The sequence below is a fragment of the Pseudoliparis swirei genome, chromosome 17 (genome assembly GCF_029220125.1).
Source record: "Pseudoliparis swirei isolate HS2019 ecotype Mariana Trench chromosome 17, NWPU_hadal_v1, whole genome shotgun sequence".
Lineage (NCBI taxonomy): Eukaryota > Metazoa > Chordata > Actinopteri > Perciformes > Liparidae > Pseudoliparis > Pseudoliparis swirei.
In genome coordinates this window covers 5,777,513-5,795,209 of record NC_079404.1, presented here as the reverse complement: position 1 = coordinate 5,795,209, position 17,697 = coordinate 5,777,513, and the positions used below count along the sequence as shown (strand labels likewise).

Here is a 17,697-nt window from a genome sequence, read left to right as displayed (position 1 = left end):
AATGTTTAATGAATACTATAAAGTTTGGGCTAATCACACAAATATTATAAAGAGTCACTTATTGTTCACAAGATATCCAGAATTACATTTCATTCCGAGTCATAACACATCTGGTGAAAGAGCTGGCATTGTTTTCATCTCTGTTCCACGTTTGATTGACTCGGGGTCAACAGGATCAACAGGATCAACGACCGGACGGCACAAGACAGACAGACGCTGTTGAGGAAAGTAAAAGTATGTGGTTATATTGATCCGTTGTCTATTGGGGGCAATGAAAAATATGACAAAAGTAAAGCAGAATTTGTCAAAGTAAGTAGGATGTGTTGGTGCTCTTGCCTGTGTGAGGGTGCCCTCTGTGAGGCAGATCTTGACGACAGCCCAGATGGGTACTGCGACCACGGAGGAGAGGGCGATGGCCCAGCCCACACCGTAGGCCCAGTCTGGGTACATATAGCCCCCACTGGTTGTCAGGGGCTGGTGGTTCAGGAAGAAGCCGAAGAAGCAAACCTTGAGGGGGAATCAGAGCGACAAACTCATTGGACAAACACGCCAACGCTGTTAATCGATAGGACTTGCATCACGGTTGCCTCGTGTCTGTGTTTTCAGAGTCACTATTGGCAATAAAAAAAAGAGTTGAGTATTGAAAATAATTGCGCATCCAGTCTTGAGGTTGGTACAGATTTTTACTCCCAGCTTTTGGCCGTAGCCCCAATTGTGAATGAAATAGTCTAATTTAAAGTATGTGTTCTCTGCTGCGTCCCACTTTAGGTTTGTCTCAAATATAATTATTGCAATTTAGTTTTTGTTCTTCTCTTAGTCACCAGAAACGTAGATTGTTTGTAAGAAGTGGATGTAGTCGTTGTGACGTAACCCATTGGTTTGTCTACTGCAGTTTTGAAGCCTCTAGCTTAGCATTTTGGTTGCAACTCCTTATTTTCAGGCTGCTCTAATAAGTATCTAAAATCCCTCCAGTTGATCCAGAATGCTGCAACTCGTGTACTCACAAAACCTAAGAAAAGAGATCACATTACTCCTGTATTAGCTGCTCTACACTGGCTCCCTGTCAAATCAATAATTTAAAATTCTTCTCCTCACCTACAAAGCCTTGATTGGTGATGTGATATCATATCTTAAGTAACATATTGCCCCACAAGAGATCTGCGCTCTAAATGTGGGGCTACTTGTGGTTCCTAGAGTCCTAAAAAGTAGGATGGGAGCCAGAGCCTTCAGTTATCAAGCTCCATGGACCAGCTTCCACTTTCAGTCAGACATAGTCACCACATTTAAGAGTAGACTTAAGACTCAGATCTGTACCGGTCCAGCCCTTAGAGATGCTGCTATAGGCTTATAGGCTGCTGGGGGACGTTTTAGGATACACTGAGCTTCTCTCTCCTCTTAGCTCTCTCCTTTACGTCTCTCTTTATATTGCGAATTACTAACTTTACTTTCTCCCGAGAGTCTTTCTGCCTTCATGCATTATAGGTACCATTGGACCTGGCTGTGTCCTAAGCTGGTCCTGGCTTCTCACTCCTTGCCCCTGCTTCCTGCATCCAGCCCCTGGCCTCCTTCCCAATTGCCCTTCCTCCTTCTTTGTGCCTCCTGCCTCAATTTCCAATTTGTCATGTTGGGCTCTACAAAAAAACCCGATTTGAATTGGCTTGAACTTGTCAATCAATAGATAGATAGAAATGTCCCCTGCAGCTGTTTACAGTGTGTTACTCACCATGCAGAGCAGAGGGGTGAAGTAGCGCCAGCACAGTGTGAAATAACCCCACGGCCTCTGTCCTGTCATAAGTTGCACCGCGTCACACATCCGGTCAGCTCCTGTATGATTAATAAAGTTTGTTGGTGCTAATTTAAAAGACAAGACCTCCTGATGTAGAAGCATGATGTAGTGACGTGCGGTGAGGTTCATGGTTGGTGAGGCACTGACTCCTTTAGTGTCAGATTTACAAATATATAAACCCAAAAGGGAAGCTTATTCACTTGGCTACTGGTTATTTCGTGTCTCATCAGCATTCTTCACACATTACACACGCGCACACACGCACACGGTACATATTACAGATACGTAAAGGTAAGAAAAAGTTTGAAGCAAACTTTTTAGCTCCGGTGTTGGTCTCCCTGTGTTAATCACGTCCACTTTTGACTGAAAGTCCAGTTATGAGACATTTTTAAGCTTAGATATATAATCCTCTTCCATGTTTCAGTCTGCCGTGGCAAAATACAAAAACAAAGGGACTTGACTCGCCTGGCGCCTCTGCGTAGAAGAAGCAGCAACAAGTACCCATTGGCTCACGTGCGCCCCCTTCAGGGCGGCAGAGTATTATCTGCCTCACCCTGCGCCTTGTCACTGCGGTTTTATTTCCCATCAGCAAAACTAAATATGTCACTTACAAACATTAAACGGTAATGGTTAAAGACCTTAGCCAGACTGTGGAAAATCAGGGCAAATAAACGTAATCTGCAAACATTATTTTGGCGACATGCAGAGATACGGCAACCCGCACGGGCCAATTGCATGTCTCAACCCAGTTTGTGATGGATTGCGCAATTAGAGGTGAGGCTCGACTCGTCGACTCAAATCTCGTTCCATCCTGTATTTGAACAGGAAATAGGCAAATTCAGCGATTTTGACAATAAAATGTTCTAAATTAGTCATACATAAAGATCAGTGGACACATTTTTATATAAATTTGATGTTATCATTATTTATTTTTATATTTAAATGTTTTACTTTTATTACTCATGATGACAGGTGAGGCCTCACCTGCCTCCTCTGACCGCACGTCCCTGGATGCAGGGCACACATAGATTGGCTGGAAACCACTTGTTGAAAAATAGGTTCTAAAACCAAATGGTTTTAATACTATAAAGAAATGTTATGTTAAAGGAACATTATAAAGCATTATATACATCTGTAGACACCACTCTAATAAGTAAACACTATTTCTGATTTTTGCAAATGTTTGCCTTGTTTAAACACTTTACTGCATCAACAAAGCGGTAAAACAGCACACAACAACAATGTACCGTACGTTCTCAGAACTATTTTCTTCACGATTTATCCAAAATCTATCGTCTACAAGAAGACATGTGGGTTCATAAACTATGATAGAGGAACTTAAATGATCAACTCTATCCAGACATGAATGTCCTTCTGTACACATTACATCTATTGCACCTGTCCATCCTGGAGAGGGATCCTCCTCTGTTGCTCTCCTGAAGGTTTCTTCCCTTTTTTTCCCCCCTGAAGGGTTATTTGGGAGTTTTTCCTGGTCCGATGTGAGGTTTTGGGGCAGGGATGTCTATGTGTACAGATTGTAAAGCACTCTGAGACAAATTTGTAATTTGTGAAATTGGGCTATACAAATAAACTGAATTGAATTGAATTGAAATTTGCAAAATCGTGAATTATGTTCAATCACAATGTTATGGGGCCTATTTCTTGGCAAGATGTAATTAAGACACTATTTACGTCAAAATGTATCTTCCATCACAGACTTCAAGCATTGGCCCTAAATCGTGAGGTGTGGAGTCGTCAAATATGAACATGATACATGTGGCCCATTTGATCCTTTGGTGAAAACGCACAAAGTCCCTGTAGTTTGAATTGCTCTCGGGCAGATGCATGGGTAGTGCTATTACATTTTGTTAGCTACATATTAATTTAAACATTGTGTGTATACCACTTACCAAAAGCCCATCCAACAGCCACACACTGGACCGCAGACACAAATACTACACATATTCCATTGGCACCATAGTAGTCAATCAGCTGGAAGACGTACACTCCTCCCTGGACACCACAGAAGAGCTACGTTAATGAAGTGTTGCCTCCAAATGGTCTTCATTTGTGTGTGTTTGGGCCTGTTAGTCATACCTGAGTGGTGAGAGAGATCTGTATGATGAAGCTGATGGAGCAGAAGACAAAAAGGAAGATTTCTCTGCGCCAAGGTCTGCGCATCTGTCCCGGGAACATGTCAATGACGGACGATGTGATAGTTTCCAGACCTGCAAACTAACACATGAACAAATAGAGAAACTACTACTACTACTACTACTAACCACATTATTCTTCATGGGGCATAAGTGCATCTACTGGCTATTTAATTCAAATGTTAACTTGATGAAAAGTCAGAAGATCACCAAAGTCCTTAAAATGCTCCAGGCACCATAAAGAGGCAAAAATACAAATTATGGGGCGACTGTGGTTCAGTAGTAAGTAGGGTTGTCCTTCAATCAGAGGGTTGGCGGTTCAATCCCCAGCTCCACTAGCCATGCACCATAAATATTTGTACCACATTGCATGGCAATCAATCATATAGTTGACAAGACATTTAATAACAGTCGGAAAAATCAGAATTCATCCTCTGGGGACAACTAATCGACTGACCATCATCCCGACATTGTTGCCCATAGAGTCACACCGAAACTTTAAGCTACATTCATACATAAGTCTTCACTGATCGAGCATAAACAGTTGCAGCATGTCTTTCTTCTTGAGGAGAATACTTTGTGCAGGATATTAACTGCATCGCTTGGTCTTACCAGTGTGTCTAGTCCCAGAAGAATGAGCATCAGGAAAAAGCAGGCGGCCCACAGCTGAGGCAGCGGCATCATGGCAACAGCCTGAGGAAATACTATGAACGCAAGTCCAGGCCCTGGGAGGACAGAAGAGATGTTTAAGCGGTCTTGTGTTCCAGTGAGAGGGTCCCATGTCTGTCACAGACGGACACTGTTGGATTCAAATCATACCTGAATCAACCACCTTGTCGATGGGAATTCCCTGTTTTTGGGCCATGAAGCCCAGAGCCGAGAAGACTACGAAGCCAGAGATGAAGCTGGTGGCGCTATTGAGAACACAAAGCCACAGACTGTCCCTGCAGACAGCAATGAGCTTAGCACACAGAGCAGAACTGAGTGGACAATGTGCCGACAGGACAAAGACCCGGCTGTCCAACTGGTGGACCTCAGGTTGTAGATCCTTGTAAATTTAAAATAAAATTTTCCGACATTCAAATTGGGGGTCTGACCGTTTAAGTCTTTTTTTTAAAATAGCGATTGAGACCATAAACTCATGTTTACAATGTTAACTGATACATCAGGTGAGAAGTAGTGTCATTTTCTCATAGACTACACAATCTCAATGTTGCATTCTGAGGAGTCGGCCCCTGCTGGCCAATAGAGATAATGTAGGTTTAAGGCGAGTTTGACGATTTCTAAATCTAAAAGTAACTTACTTGAAACAGTTGTTGTTGAATTTGTTGTAGCTGCCCAGTGTGATCAAGGTTCCTGATGCAACACCATAGGAGAAGAGGACCTGAGCGCAAGCCTCCATCCACACCTGATGAACATATAACATGTAGCTAGGATATCAGTATCATATTATTGTTTCACTGTTAATCTCAGGTAGCTGGGACATTAACAGCAGCATGAAACAACGTGACCTCTCTAACAAACCAGAGCCCGTAAAGCTGCATGATTTGTCTACAGTGTTTCACCTGAAAGTCTGCCAGGCGAGAAGGATCTGGATACAGGTAGTAGACCACCCCCTGCCAGGCTCCTGGCAGCGTCAACCCCCTGACCAGCAGGATGGCCAGCATCACATAAGGGAACACCGCCGTGAAATACACAACCTGGAAAGTTTAGAAGCAGAACATTTTAGGAGATGTTTTATTAAATATACCTGAATCTTATTGGTTACTTATCTCGCCTAAAAACATGAAAACTTAATAAAGCGGGGGGAAAATTACATTTTAGCATGCCTCAAAATCTCACAAGGCTGACGGCCATTCAAGACCCTCGGGCACATTGCATTGTGGGGTAACAGAAAACAGATGGTTCATTGATGTCAGTGCAATTTGACATGTTTGGATTTCAATTTGTACAAGTTCATACACATTCAGTTTATTTGTATAGCCCAATTTCACAAATTACAAATTTGTCTCGGAGTGCTTTACAATCTGTACACATAGACATCCCTGCCCCAAAACCTCACATCGGATCAGGAAAAATCCCAAATAACCCTTCAGGGGGAAAAAAAGGGAAGAAACCTTCAGGAGAGCAACAGAGGAGGATCTCGATGATCCATCAGGCAGATAGGATCTATGACGTCTCATAGGGTCCGATGACCCCATGAGACGTGAAGTCAAAAGGACTCCGGGGAGAAAGCAGAGTTAGTAACGTGTGATTGAGAGATGAAAATTCATCCTTAAGGAGAGAAAAAAGAGGAGATAGGTACTCAGTGCATCCTAAAACGTCCCCCGGCAGCTATAAGCCTATAGCAGCATATCAAGGGGCTGGACCAGGTGAACCTGATTCAGCCCTAACTATAAGCTCTGTCAAAGAGGAAAGTCTTAAGTCTACTCTTAAACGAGGTGACTGTGTCTGCCTCCCGGACTGACGGTGGAAGCTGGTTCCATAAAAGAGGAGCTTGATAACTAAAGGCTCTGGCTCCCATTCTACTTTTTAAGACTCTAGGAACTACAAGTAGTCCCGCATTTAGTGAGCGCAGCTCTCTAGTGGGGCAATATGGTACTACAAGCTCCTTAAGATATGATGGTGCATCACCAATCAAGGCTTTGTAGGTTAAGAGAAGAATTTTAAAAGTGATTCTTGATTTTACTGGGAGCCAGTGCAGAGCAGCTAGTGCAGGAGTGATGTGATCCCTTTTCTTAGTTTTAGTGAGAATGCGAGCTGCAGCATTCTGGATCAACTGGAGGGACCTAAGAGATTTATTAGAGCAGCCTGATAATAAGGAGTTGCAGTAATCCAGTCTCGAAGTAACGAACGCGTGAACCAATTTTTTTGCATCTTTTTGAGACAAGATGTGCCTGATTTTTTAAATATTACGGAGATGAAAGAATGCAGTCCTTGAGATTTGCTTTACGTGGGAGTTAAAGGACAAGTCCCGATCAAAGATAACGCCAAGATTCTTTACAGTGGTGTTGGATGCCAGGGCAATGCCGTCTACAGAATCCACATCACCAGATAATTGATCTCTGAGGTGCTCAGGGCCGATTAAAATTACTTCGGTTTTGTCCGAGTTTAACATCAAGAAGTTGCAGGTCATCCATGTTTTTATGTCTTTAAGACATGCTTGAATTTTACCGAGTTGGTTGCTCTCCTCTGGTTTTATCGATAAATATAGTTGAGTATCATCTGCATAACAATGAAAGTTTATGGAGTGTTTCCTGATAATATTGCCCAAAGGAAGCATGTATAAGGTAAATAAAATTGGTCCAAGCACAGAACCTTGTGGAACTCCGTGATTATCGTTGGTGGTTATCGAGGCGTCATCGTTTACAAATACAAATTGAGATCGATCTGATAAATAGGATTTAAACCAAATTAGTGCCGTGCCTGAAATGCCAATCGACTGCTCCAGTCTCTGTAACAGGATGTCATGGTCAATGGTGTCGAATGCAGCACTAAGGTCTAACAAGACCAGGACAGAGAGGAGTCCTTTATCTGCTGCCATTAAGAGGTCATTTGTAATTTTCACCAATGCTGTCTCGGTGCTGTGGTGTTTTCTAAATCCTGATTGAAACTCCTCAAATAAACTATTATGATGTAGAAAGTCGCACAGCTGATTTGCGACCACTTTCTCAAGGATCTTGGAGAGGATGTAGCTTACACATGTAGCTTATGTGCTTCATATCTCAATACAAACATTTAGTATTGAGCTCAACAGCTCTTTTTGACAGGGTGTCTCTTTAACAAAAAAGGAGATGACGATGACCGGGTTCATCTTTGGGCTCACGTATCATACACAGAAAGTCTTGCTTAATGTAGTACATCCACATAGCATGCCATGTGTGTGTTAAGCATGCAATTTTGGGTTGTATTCATTCAAGCAAACAAACATCACATAAATTGTCCTTGCAGACACACCTGGAGATGCGCACTCTACTCTGTGCACCTTTCTAGTTTTAAAGGTATACAAGGCCCCTGAATCCTCACACCAAGTCTGACCTTTCCTGTGAAACGGACCCCTTTCCAGATGCAGAAGTAGCAGGCCACCCAGCAGGCCAGGAGACACAGCAGCAGCTCCCACTTCACTGAGCCGACCTCCTCTATTCCCCCAGACATGGACAGTATTCCTCTACTGCACGGGGACACCAGACAGTCAACAACGGTTGCACCAACAATTTGCATATTTGACAAAAAAACAGAATGCACACAATACTTGATCAACTGCCTCCGCCCTGTGATTTATTATGAGCTTAATGTGACCACACCCACTCACTGCCAGAACTCAGAGGCCGATGACTCTGAGAGATTTCCAGATGTCCAGTTTACTGTCAGGTTGCCCCCGTGTATTGCAGTCCAGTTCGTGGAGGTGAGCTCCACACATCTGTCTGTTGAGAGGACGGCACACTGATTACGTGGTTATCTCACACAGTTGATGTCAGTTGCTCATAGTTTCAGTCATGAAGCATAGTTTGCTAGCATGTAAATATGCTCATAAACACTGCATGTTTCGAACTTTTAAGATACAATCTGATTTGGAAATAAATATATATATAGACTGCGTGTCTTTTTCAAAAAGCAAGTCAGATTCTCCTCTCTCCTTGTGACATCCTACGGTGCTCGCTTAACACAGCGCCACCTCTGAAGTTATGAAGCTATGGTTATGTGCTTGGTGGCTCCAGTAAGACATGTTCTGGCATATATATTTATTTCAGTTTATTTAGTTTAGCCCCAAATCACAAATTACAAATTAGCCTCAGAGGGCTTTACAATCTGTACACATAGACATCCCTGTCCCAGGACCTCACATCGGATCAGGTAAAAAATAAAAAATAAAACTTTTATGGAGAAAGAAAGGGAAGAAACCTTCAGGAGAGCAACAGAGGAGAATCCCTCTCCCCGGATGGACAGAAGCAAGAGATGACGTGTACAGATGAATAGCATTACAGAGTGAGTTACAACACATTCAATGAGTATGAAAGAAATGTATGAGTGATTAGTAGGCATGGACCACGATTCAACTCTCCACAATCAGCAGGGCCATGGTAGGAGGCCGGCCCACAAGGCAGGAGGCATCGGGAAAGAGGTCGGACCAATGAGGCCAGGCCTTTTTTTAAATTATTTTTTTATTTTTATTTATTTAACCAGGAAATGCCTCATTGAGATTAAAAATCTCCTTTACAAGAGTGTCCTGGCCAAGACAGCAGCAGCAGCACGTCACACAAAGTTTATACAATACAACATAAAACATAAAACAGTGACAGACAATATATAAAACGAAAAACTAAATCACAGCATGAATAAAACCAAAACTAAGTCTCAAGCCAACACAACCCAGCTCACACAGGAGCACATACCGCCGTCATATAAAACATCGACAGCTAAATGAATTTCCCTCCAATATTTTCAATCTATTTTAAAAACACCTAAGGAGACCGGCTCCCGGAGACCCAGGTCTGTCTGCAGCAAATTCCAAGCCGCAGGAGCAGCAAACTTAAAACCTCTTTTCCCCATTTCCAAACGGACGTGAGGGACGGAGAGCAAGAGGAGGCCTTGAGCAGAGGTCACAGAGCGAAGATGGTAGCTTCCAGGGGTTTTCAGCTGAATTAGCATCCAAAGATACGATGGAAGTACGTGGAGAATAGCTTTATAAATAAGGACATGCCAATGATTTTGTCTCCGGATGGACAGAGGAGTCCAACCAACCCTCGCATACAGGGAGCAATGGTGAGTCAGAGCCTTAAGATTCATGATGAACCTCAATGCTCCATGGTAGACAGTATCTAAGGAGTGGAGACATTGAGAAGATGCATGCATATATAAGACATCACCATAATCAATCACAGGCATAAAAGTAGCAGCAACAAGTCTCTTTTTAGCATTAAAAGAAAAGCAAGACTTATTTCGGAAATAGAAACCCAGCCTCACTTTCAACTTCTTAACAAGTTGCTGAATATGAGGTTTAAAAGAGAGAGTCATCAATCAAGAATCCCAGGTATTTATATGATGATACAGACTCAATCACTTTGCCCTGAAATGAAATCATAGCTGGAAGGTTCAATGGCTTAGTTTTTGAGTTTGTAAACATCATCAACTTCGTTTTATCAGGATTCAACAATAATTTCAACTCATTAAAAGAGTGTTGCACAGTATCGAAGGCTGTTTGTAAGTGTAAGAAAGCCTGATGCTGTGTAGGAGCAGAGCAGTAAATGACAGTATCGTCTGCATAAAAGTGAAAATTGGCATTTGGCACATTTTGACCGATACTGTTAATATAAATTGTGAATAAAAGTGGTCCAAGGACTGAACCCTGTGGCACACCTTTTATTATATCAAGAGAACTCGAGGTGATGCCTTCAGCCTGTACACACTGTGATCGGTTTGATAAATAATTTTCAAACCAACAGACAGTATGTTTTGACAGTCCAATAGTAAGAAGTCTCTGCTTCATTACTGCATGATCGACAGTGTCGAAAGCCTTGGACAAATCAATAAAAAGGGCTGCACAGTGTTGTTTATTGTCCAAAGATTCAATAAAATCATTTACTATCTTTAACGCTGCTGTGGTTGTACTATGTTTTTTTCTAAAACCTGATTGATAGACAGATAAAATATTGTTTATGATTAAAAACTCCTTAAGTTGCTCACTCACAAGTCTTAAACAGACAGTTTGGAGATAGGCCTGTAATTATTTAAAAGTGTGGGGTCTCCTCCTTTTAACAGGGGGAGAACAAAGGCAGACTTCCATATAAGGGGAATTTCGTTTGAAAGTAAGGAAAGATTAAAAATATATGTTAAAGGGGGTGCAATAAAATCAGCAGCTAACTTTAAAAAATATGGTTCTAGGTTATCCGGACCTGCCGGTTTTCTTGTGTCTAAAAGTTTAAGGGCTTTGTGCACTTCAGTAACAGTAACAGGCTTAAAACTGAAAGACTCACCAACAGTTTCCTGGCGACCCAAACAAGCAGAGGATTTCTCATGAGGATGGTTTAGAGTGTCAAACAGGGAACCAGAGGCAATGAAGTGCTCATTAAAACAGTCCAGCATGATGGCTTTGTCAGAGATGTCATTAGAGTCCTTGACAATGCAAGCGGGAAGCTCAATACCATTTCCACTTCCAGATAAAGATTTTATTGTCCTCCAAAACAGTCTTGGATTGTTGAGGTTGTTTGACGTTTCACTTAAAAAATGCTCAGCTTTAGCTTTTTTAATTGCAACTGTACAAGCATTGCGCAGTTGCCTAAAAAGCAGCCAATCTGACTCCAGACCAGAACCCCTTGCCTTGGCCCAAGCCACATTCCGCTCATGTAGCATCTTGGATAAATCTGAACTGAACCATGGAGTATCACAGCCTTTTATCCTGCACTTTTTGAAAGGAGCATGCTTGTCAACAATTCCAATAAAACCATCATAAAAGAATTTCCATGCACTTTCAACATCACCAATGAGGTTAATTCGTTCCCAGTCAGAGAAAAGAGATCATGAAGAAACCCTTGTTCCACAAAATGATTCATATTTCGCTTTATGATGATACGTGGCTTAGTTTTAGGAATTTTTGTACATCTAACTGTGGCAATAACACAATGATCGCTAATGTCATTTGCGAAAATACTGGCAGGAGAATATTTATGGGGGACATTAGTTATAATAAGATCGATCAAAGAAGATTTTTCAGGACATTTAAGATTCGGTCTAGTGGGCATGTCAACAATCTGGAAAAGATTTAGTGAATCACATTGTGCCCTAAAATGATCAGACACTGGTTTTAACCAGTTCCAATTTAAGTCACCAATCAAAACAATTTCATTAAAATGTAATCCTGATATGAGTTGCATTAAAGAGGGAAGAGCTTCACTGACTGCTGATGGTGTCCTATAGCAACCAACCACAGTAATATGAAGCCTTTTAGATACCTCCAGATCAAGAGCCAACATTTCAAATTGTTTGCTCACTGATTTAGAGAGTAGCACCTTTACATAAAACTTACTTTTTATAAAAATAGCAATTCCACCTCCCCTATTAGGTCGATCAGTTCTATAAACAGTATACCCATCAATATTGACATCCTTGTCCATAACAGATTTACTCAACCAAGATTCAGATATAACAATAACATCTGCATCAGTTGAGCTTGCCCAAATGCGGATAATATCAAGTTTGGCAATTAAGCTGCGTACATTCAAATGAATAAAACCTAGACCAGCCCTTGCTTTAAAATCAGCAGGAGTGTTAAAACATGAAGCTTCCTTCCTATTACATTGTGTAATATCAACAGGGCCAGGATTAGGCTGGACATTTCCTGAAATCAATAATAACAGAACAATCAAGAATCTCTGCTTTATCAAATTGCCAGGCACCTCCTCACTTGATTTTTTCAAGTTAACAAAATCAACGAGTGAGACGTCAGAGCATTTAAAACATCTTTTCAGCACAGACAGGCAGAGAAGACGGACCAACTTCACTGAATCAGAAAAGTCCGCCTGAAAGTGTCTCGGCTTCTGCCCGAAGGATTCATGGGGAAACGCTGGTACCCGCGCAGGGCATTATCACTGGAGAGTGCACCTTCCTCGGTACACTCCCCCAACGAGTGCCGCTTTGCTCAAAGTTCCAGAGAAGCAGTGCTAGAAGCAAGACTTTCATTGTCAGTGCTGAAGTTCAGTTCCCAAAACTAAAATACGGCTTTTCGACACACCTGAAACACAGGATCGCTGCAAAGGCAGCGCAGCAGGCCGGCTGAAGCAGGCAGCAGGCGCAGCAGGCACACCAGGAGCAGGTAGCAGTGCAGGTAGCAGCAGACAGCTCACAGGCTGGCGGAAACGCAGGTCGAAACCTTTGAGCCAAGAGGCCCAGAGAAGGAGGCAGGGCCATTGGGAATGAGGTCAGGTCCAGGCCTGAGTCTGGATGCAGGAAGCAGGCTCAGGGACCCAGGACCAGCTTCAGACACAGTCAGGTCCACTGAGACGTAAAGTCGCAAAGACTCCGGGGAGGAAGTAGAGTTAGTAATGTGCAATGGAGATATGCAAAATCATCCTTCGCCCAATCTCCCAGCTGACATTGGAGCGGCCGCCCCAACGACCCTGAACAAGATAAGCGTTTGAAGCAATTTCAATTGGATTCCTAGAAATGTCTATAGACTGTAGTAAGTGGACATAGTAGACAACGTCCTTTTCCGATGACGTGTAGCTGAGCTAACAGTGAGTTAGCAAGCCATACTGACCTGTGTTCCAGGGATTGTTGCAGGTGGCCCAGGGCAAAGGGTCTCTGAAACAATAGAAGAAGTAGAGGAGGGCCCAGGCCAGGATGATGATATAGAATCTGGAATAAAGCTGGATCACAATGGTAGAATAGCCGGACCCTGGAAGGAGAGAGGACATCCAACAACAGGGTTATCAATCAAAATCCCCATTTAGTGGCGACATTTACACGTGTCTCATTTTTCTGTAACTGTGCTCTTCCTCCATTTATTACTCTGCTTTGAATCTTGTTCAAGGTAATGGTTCTGTCGTTTACTTGGCTAAAGGGAAATGATCCTAATATGAGACTTTGGTGGTTCTTGGACTTTTATTAACCCTCCTGTTATGTTTGTTTCTTAGGTACAGCCATGATGTTCCTGGGTCAATTTGACCCGGTTAATGTTGAATCACCCAAAAGTGGTCCGAAACCAAAAAATCCTAATAACTATAGTTTGTACCTCATCATCAATGTCATTACTAACAATTCAATCCGTTTTTAGTGGAATTGAGTTATTCACCCCTCCATAGATCAGAGTTCAATCAGGAGAACTTACTTGTTTTAATGAAAAATACATGTTCAAACAATTGTTTAGGTACATTGAAAAAATCTAGATATGAATTCCATTAGTCTACCATAACATGTATTTTTTTCTACATTTTATTTGCATTTTGTAATTTTTCTTTTTCATGGGGTGATGTCGATAAATAGAGATGAGACACTTATGTGTCATAAGGATTTATATTGAAAGTAAAATGTTTATTAAAAATATTAAGATACATCAATTATATTATAAAAGATGGCCAGAGTGCAGTCATCCTCTTGGTGCACTCGTATGTATCTGCAGAGTGTAATGTTGTAGGACTTCTTAGAAACCATTTTGTATGTTTGGCCCCTCCCCTGATAAATATGGGTGGAGTTTTCCCACTGGGAAAAAAAAAAGTACCCGTCAAAATAGTATCTGTATTTCTCACACAAGTGCAGTCGTTAGAGAGTGTGTGTGCACGTCCGAGTTTGTGATGCAATAGGGTGTGTGTTACTCTGTCAGATAGTCAGACAGACAGTCTATTAGAAGTGCTATATTAGCATGTTTATTTGGAGAGACATGACAGAAACCCTTACATTAGTGTCCCATGTCCAATAAAGGTGTATTTAGGGGGAAAGTTAGAAGATGAGAAACATTGTTTGGTCTGGAAACTGCTTCTCATGTGGGGTGATGGGCACATATCAGGATAGAGATGGTTCCCAGAACAAACACCGGTTTCTTTTGTTTGAAGTTTGAAATGTGTACAACTTTACATATGGGCTTTGAACAGGGAGGTGTGTGTGTGTGTGTGTTGAAACTTGGTGGGTGTCACAGGTTTGTCACGGAGTGAGGCTCAGGTGACTCAGGACTAGGGTTGGGTACCGAGTAATGGAGGGGGCGTTTCCTCAAAGCGCGTATCGAGGCTTGCTTCATTTAAGGGAGGAGCCAAAAATGATGACATCCGAAGCCTCGCTGCCCGGCTGTACCACGTGACTGCTTCGGGAAGTGGTTCAGATTTTGCCGGGAGGTTTGACAGCAATATAAACCCCTCAGGCTCCATTCAAAATGTGGGTTGTTGGTTGAGAGTTTGGAGAGTTTAGAGAGAGAGATAGTTTGGAGAGTTAGGAGAGTGAGGAGAGAAGGATAGGTGATAAGATGGAACTGTTATTTCTGAATAAAAATGAATAAAATGTCCCCTGTCCTGTACATCACTGTCCAAGTTACACAAGCATATTCAGTCCCCTCTTCCTAGTTCCACACACACACGTTCACTGTCCTCTGCCTGCTTAAGCCCATGCCATTTTCCTAAAGTGACATAATAACATTATTACACAACCTGCCGTATCATATGATAGGCCTACTACCATTTTGGGAACATTTACACACACAGAATACATAAAAAAAATATTTTATTTTGCACATATGTGATAATTTATGTACAGAAATGATTTGGTCATACATTTTTGTAATTCATAGTCATTCCCAACAGCCATAACAGACACACACACATTCAATGCATCACATTATGTGGTTCAGATACAGCTGCCTGTGATTATGCACTTGGCCAGTAGGTGGTGTCGTGAGCACATGAAGCTTCGAGAAATGAACCCTTTCTCGAACCAATTGGCTGAAGTGGTTCGATGCCTCATGAGGCTTCATCTCACCATCACTACTGGAAAGCAACTACAAAAAACACTAGGAATCACCATGCGAACAAAGGCTGCGAGTGAGACATCGAGACACTACGAGACTGAGATAAAGACAACAAACCGACAGGAGACAAGGGAAAGACTGGCACAATATATAGGGGGGAAAACACAGGTGTACAGCATGATGCAATCAGGGAGACAGAGGAGTGGCTGAGGGCAGGTGAAGGGAATTAACCAATCAAGACAGAGGAGAAACAGAGGAGACCTAGAGGAGACGCAGAACACAGGAGACAGAGGAGAAACGGAACAGGGAGTTACAGTACAGACTTCTTAAGGGACGGATACCAGACGTCCCAATGGATCAACAAGGGTGGGTGGAGGGGAGCCGGAGGAGGGACAAAGAGTACGGCAGAAGCAGTCCGGGGGGCGGGCCGGGGGACGACCACCAGGCAGAGGGACACAGGAAGGGGGAGCGGGCTGAGGAGAGCTGAAACCGGCCGGGACGGCGGTGGAACCGAGTAACTAAAGCCGTCCGGGACGAAGACGGAGCACAGGGAACTGGGACAGGCCGGGATAGAGATAGCAAACTAGGACAGGAGGAACTGGAGCCGGCCCGGACGGAAAAGGGGGACGGGGAACCAGAGTTGGCCGGGACGGAGAAGGGTGTTGCAAATACATTATTTGTTTCATGTTGATTACACTAAATAAGTTAAGCAGAAGTTTATGTCGAAAAAGTAATTATTTATCTTTCCTAGATTTTCAAACTTTGAAACAAGTCAATTTGACCCGCAACATAACAGGAGGGTTAAATAAAAAGGTTATTTTGCTATCTTTACCATTATCATGCTCAATATATTTAACAATGTGCTTACCCTGTGCCAGCGGGCAGAGCTTGGTCCAGCAGGTGATGGCGCCCTCCTGTGTGTACTGACCAATCGCAGTCTCCATCAGGAAGAGTGGCACGCCACACAGAACGGCAAAGAAACAGTAAGGCAACAGGAAGACACCTGCACGGACAGAAGTCATCAAAGAACAGTACACCAGGTCGAGGACCAAATATGCATTAATAATATACAATTGGGTGTTCTTTTGATCCAATGTTATGCTGCCACAATTAATTATTATTTGATTAAAATAACAGTGGATTCTGAATGTTTGGCATCCATTTGAAACTGTAATCAAGAGCATATACCGTGTTGTGCGCTAAATGTGTGTGGGAGACCAAGCTCCTGTATCAGCCCTCCCCCTTTCGGGCGCTGGTCCTCTTGCGTGTGTGTGGTGTGTACACAACACATTCAGTTTTTTTGGCAATGACGGCGGCACAATGGCATGGGACGATGAGGATGAAGGGGGCGCTAAACAAATGTGCGATTGATTATATTTGATTATGATCAGGAGACGTGTCCCTCCTCCCATAGTTCCAGTGTTCAGTGGTGGGGGGGTTTTCCTGCGGGGGCGGGCACTTTTTGTTATGTGTGTGGTTGAATTTTTTGTCCTGGTTGGGGTAGACTATTTTGCATGCAAATTACATGAATATCATACCCAAACTCTACCAAACTGATGCGTACACACTTATTTATTTTAATTATGATTAATATATAATATCTAACAACAAAAGACAATTTTAGGATTTAGAAAAAATAAAACTGCAAAACTGCTTTTGCTTTAAAATAAAAAAAAAAATTTTTGTAGATTTTACAATACATTTTGCAATTATGTAAATTTGTTGAAGTTTGAACTTGTATAAGTTTGGTATATTTTTGTATTGTTTTTGGGCATAGTTCTGTGGGCTGGTTGGGGGTGTTTTGGGCCACACTGGGCACCCTGCTGCTGCCCCCTGCTGCCCAGAGCAGCAGGAGCAACATAGCTAGCAAGCTTTTTAGTATGATGGCGCGTCGGAAAAAAAAACTATCTCTACATCAACACCTGACAATCCACGGTTGAATAGCGAGATATGACAAGAAAAGAGCTGAAAAGAACAAGAGGACAGTTTAAAATAAAAGCGCAGACCCGCGCTGACCGCGGAGGGGCGTAGTGCTAACTCGAGCCTATGCTATGATAGCTGCTGAGCTGCTGAGCTTTGAGTAATTGTTTTGTTTTTTTTTGTTTTTCCCTGTCTGTTTCCTGAAGTCCTGGACTCTCAACTCTCTGGAAGGTGGTGAGGGATCTACAGAGCTTCAGACAAGAATATGAATCTAAGATGTTGGAGTTAAGAGAACAAAAATGCAGCTAAAAAACGCTAACAGCATGAAGCCAACCCTGTTTAAAAACCGAACTAAACAAAAAAACACAAGAGTTCTTGAAAAACAGACACAA

The 17,697-nt window shown here is 42.5% G+C and overlaps 1 protein-coding gene across 1 annotated transcript; it reads right to left on the bottom strand.

Annotated features, from left to right (window-relative positions):
* LOC130207147 (sodium- and chloride-dependent GABA transporter 3-like) lies at positions 1–16,519 on the bottom strand. Its single transcript, XM_056435622.1, has 13 exons — positions 16,254–16,519; positions 13,193–13,330; positions 8,252–8,363; positions 7,978–8,110; positions 5,505–5,639; positions 5,244–5,347; positions 4,759–4,883; positions 4,552–4,664; positions 3,884–4,021; positions 3,697–3,799; positions 1,724–1,824; positions 337–507; positions 1–216 (listed from the first exon to the last, which is right to left on the bottom strand). The coding sequence occupies exons 1-13, from the start codon at positions 16,405–16,407 to the stop codon at positions 100–102; spliced, it is 1,644 nt and encodes a 547-aa protein (XP_056291597.1). The 5' UTR covers positions 16,408–16,519; the 3' UTR covers positions 1–99.
* Between the last annotated feature and the right edge of the window lie 1,178 nt (positions 16,520–17,697).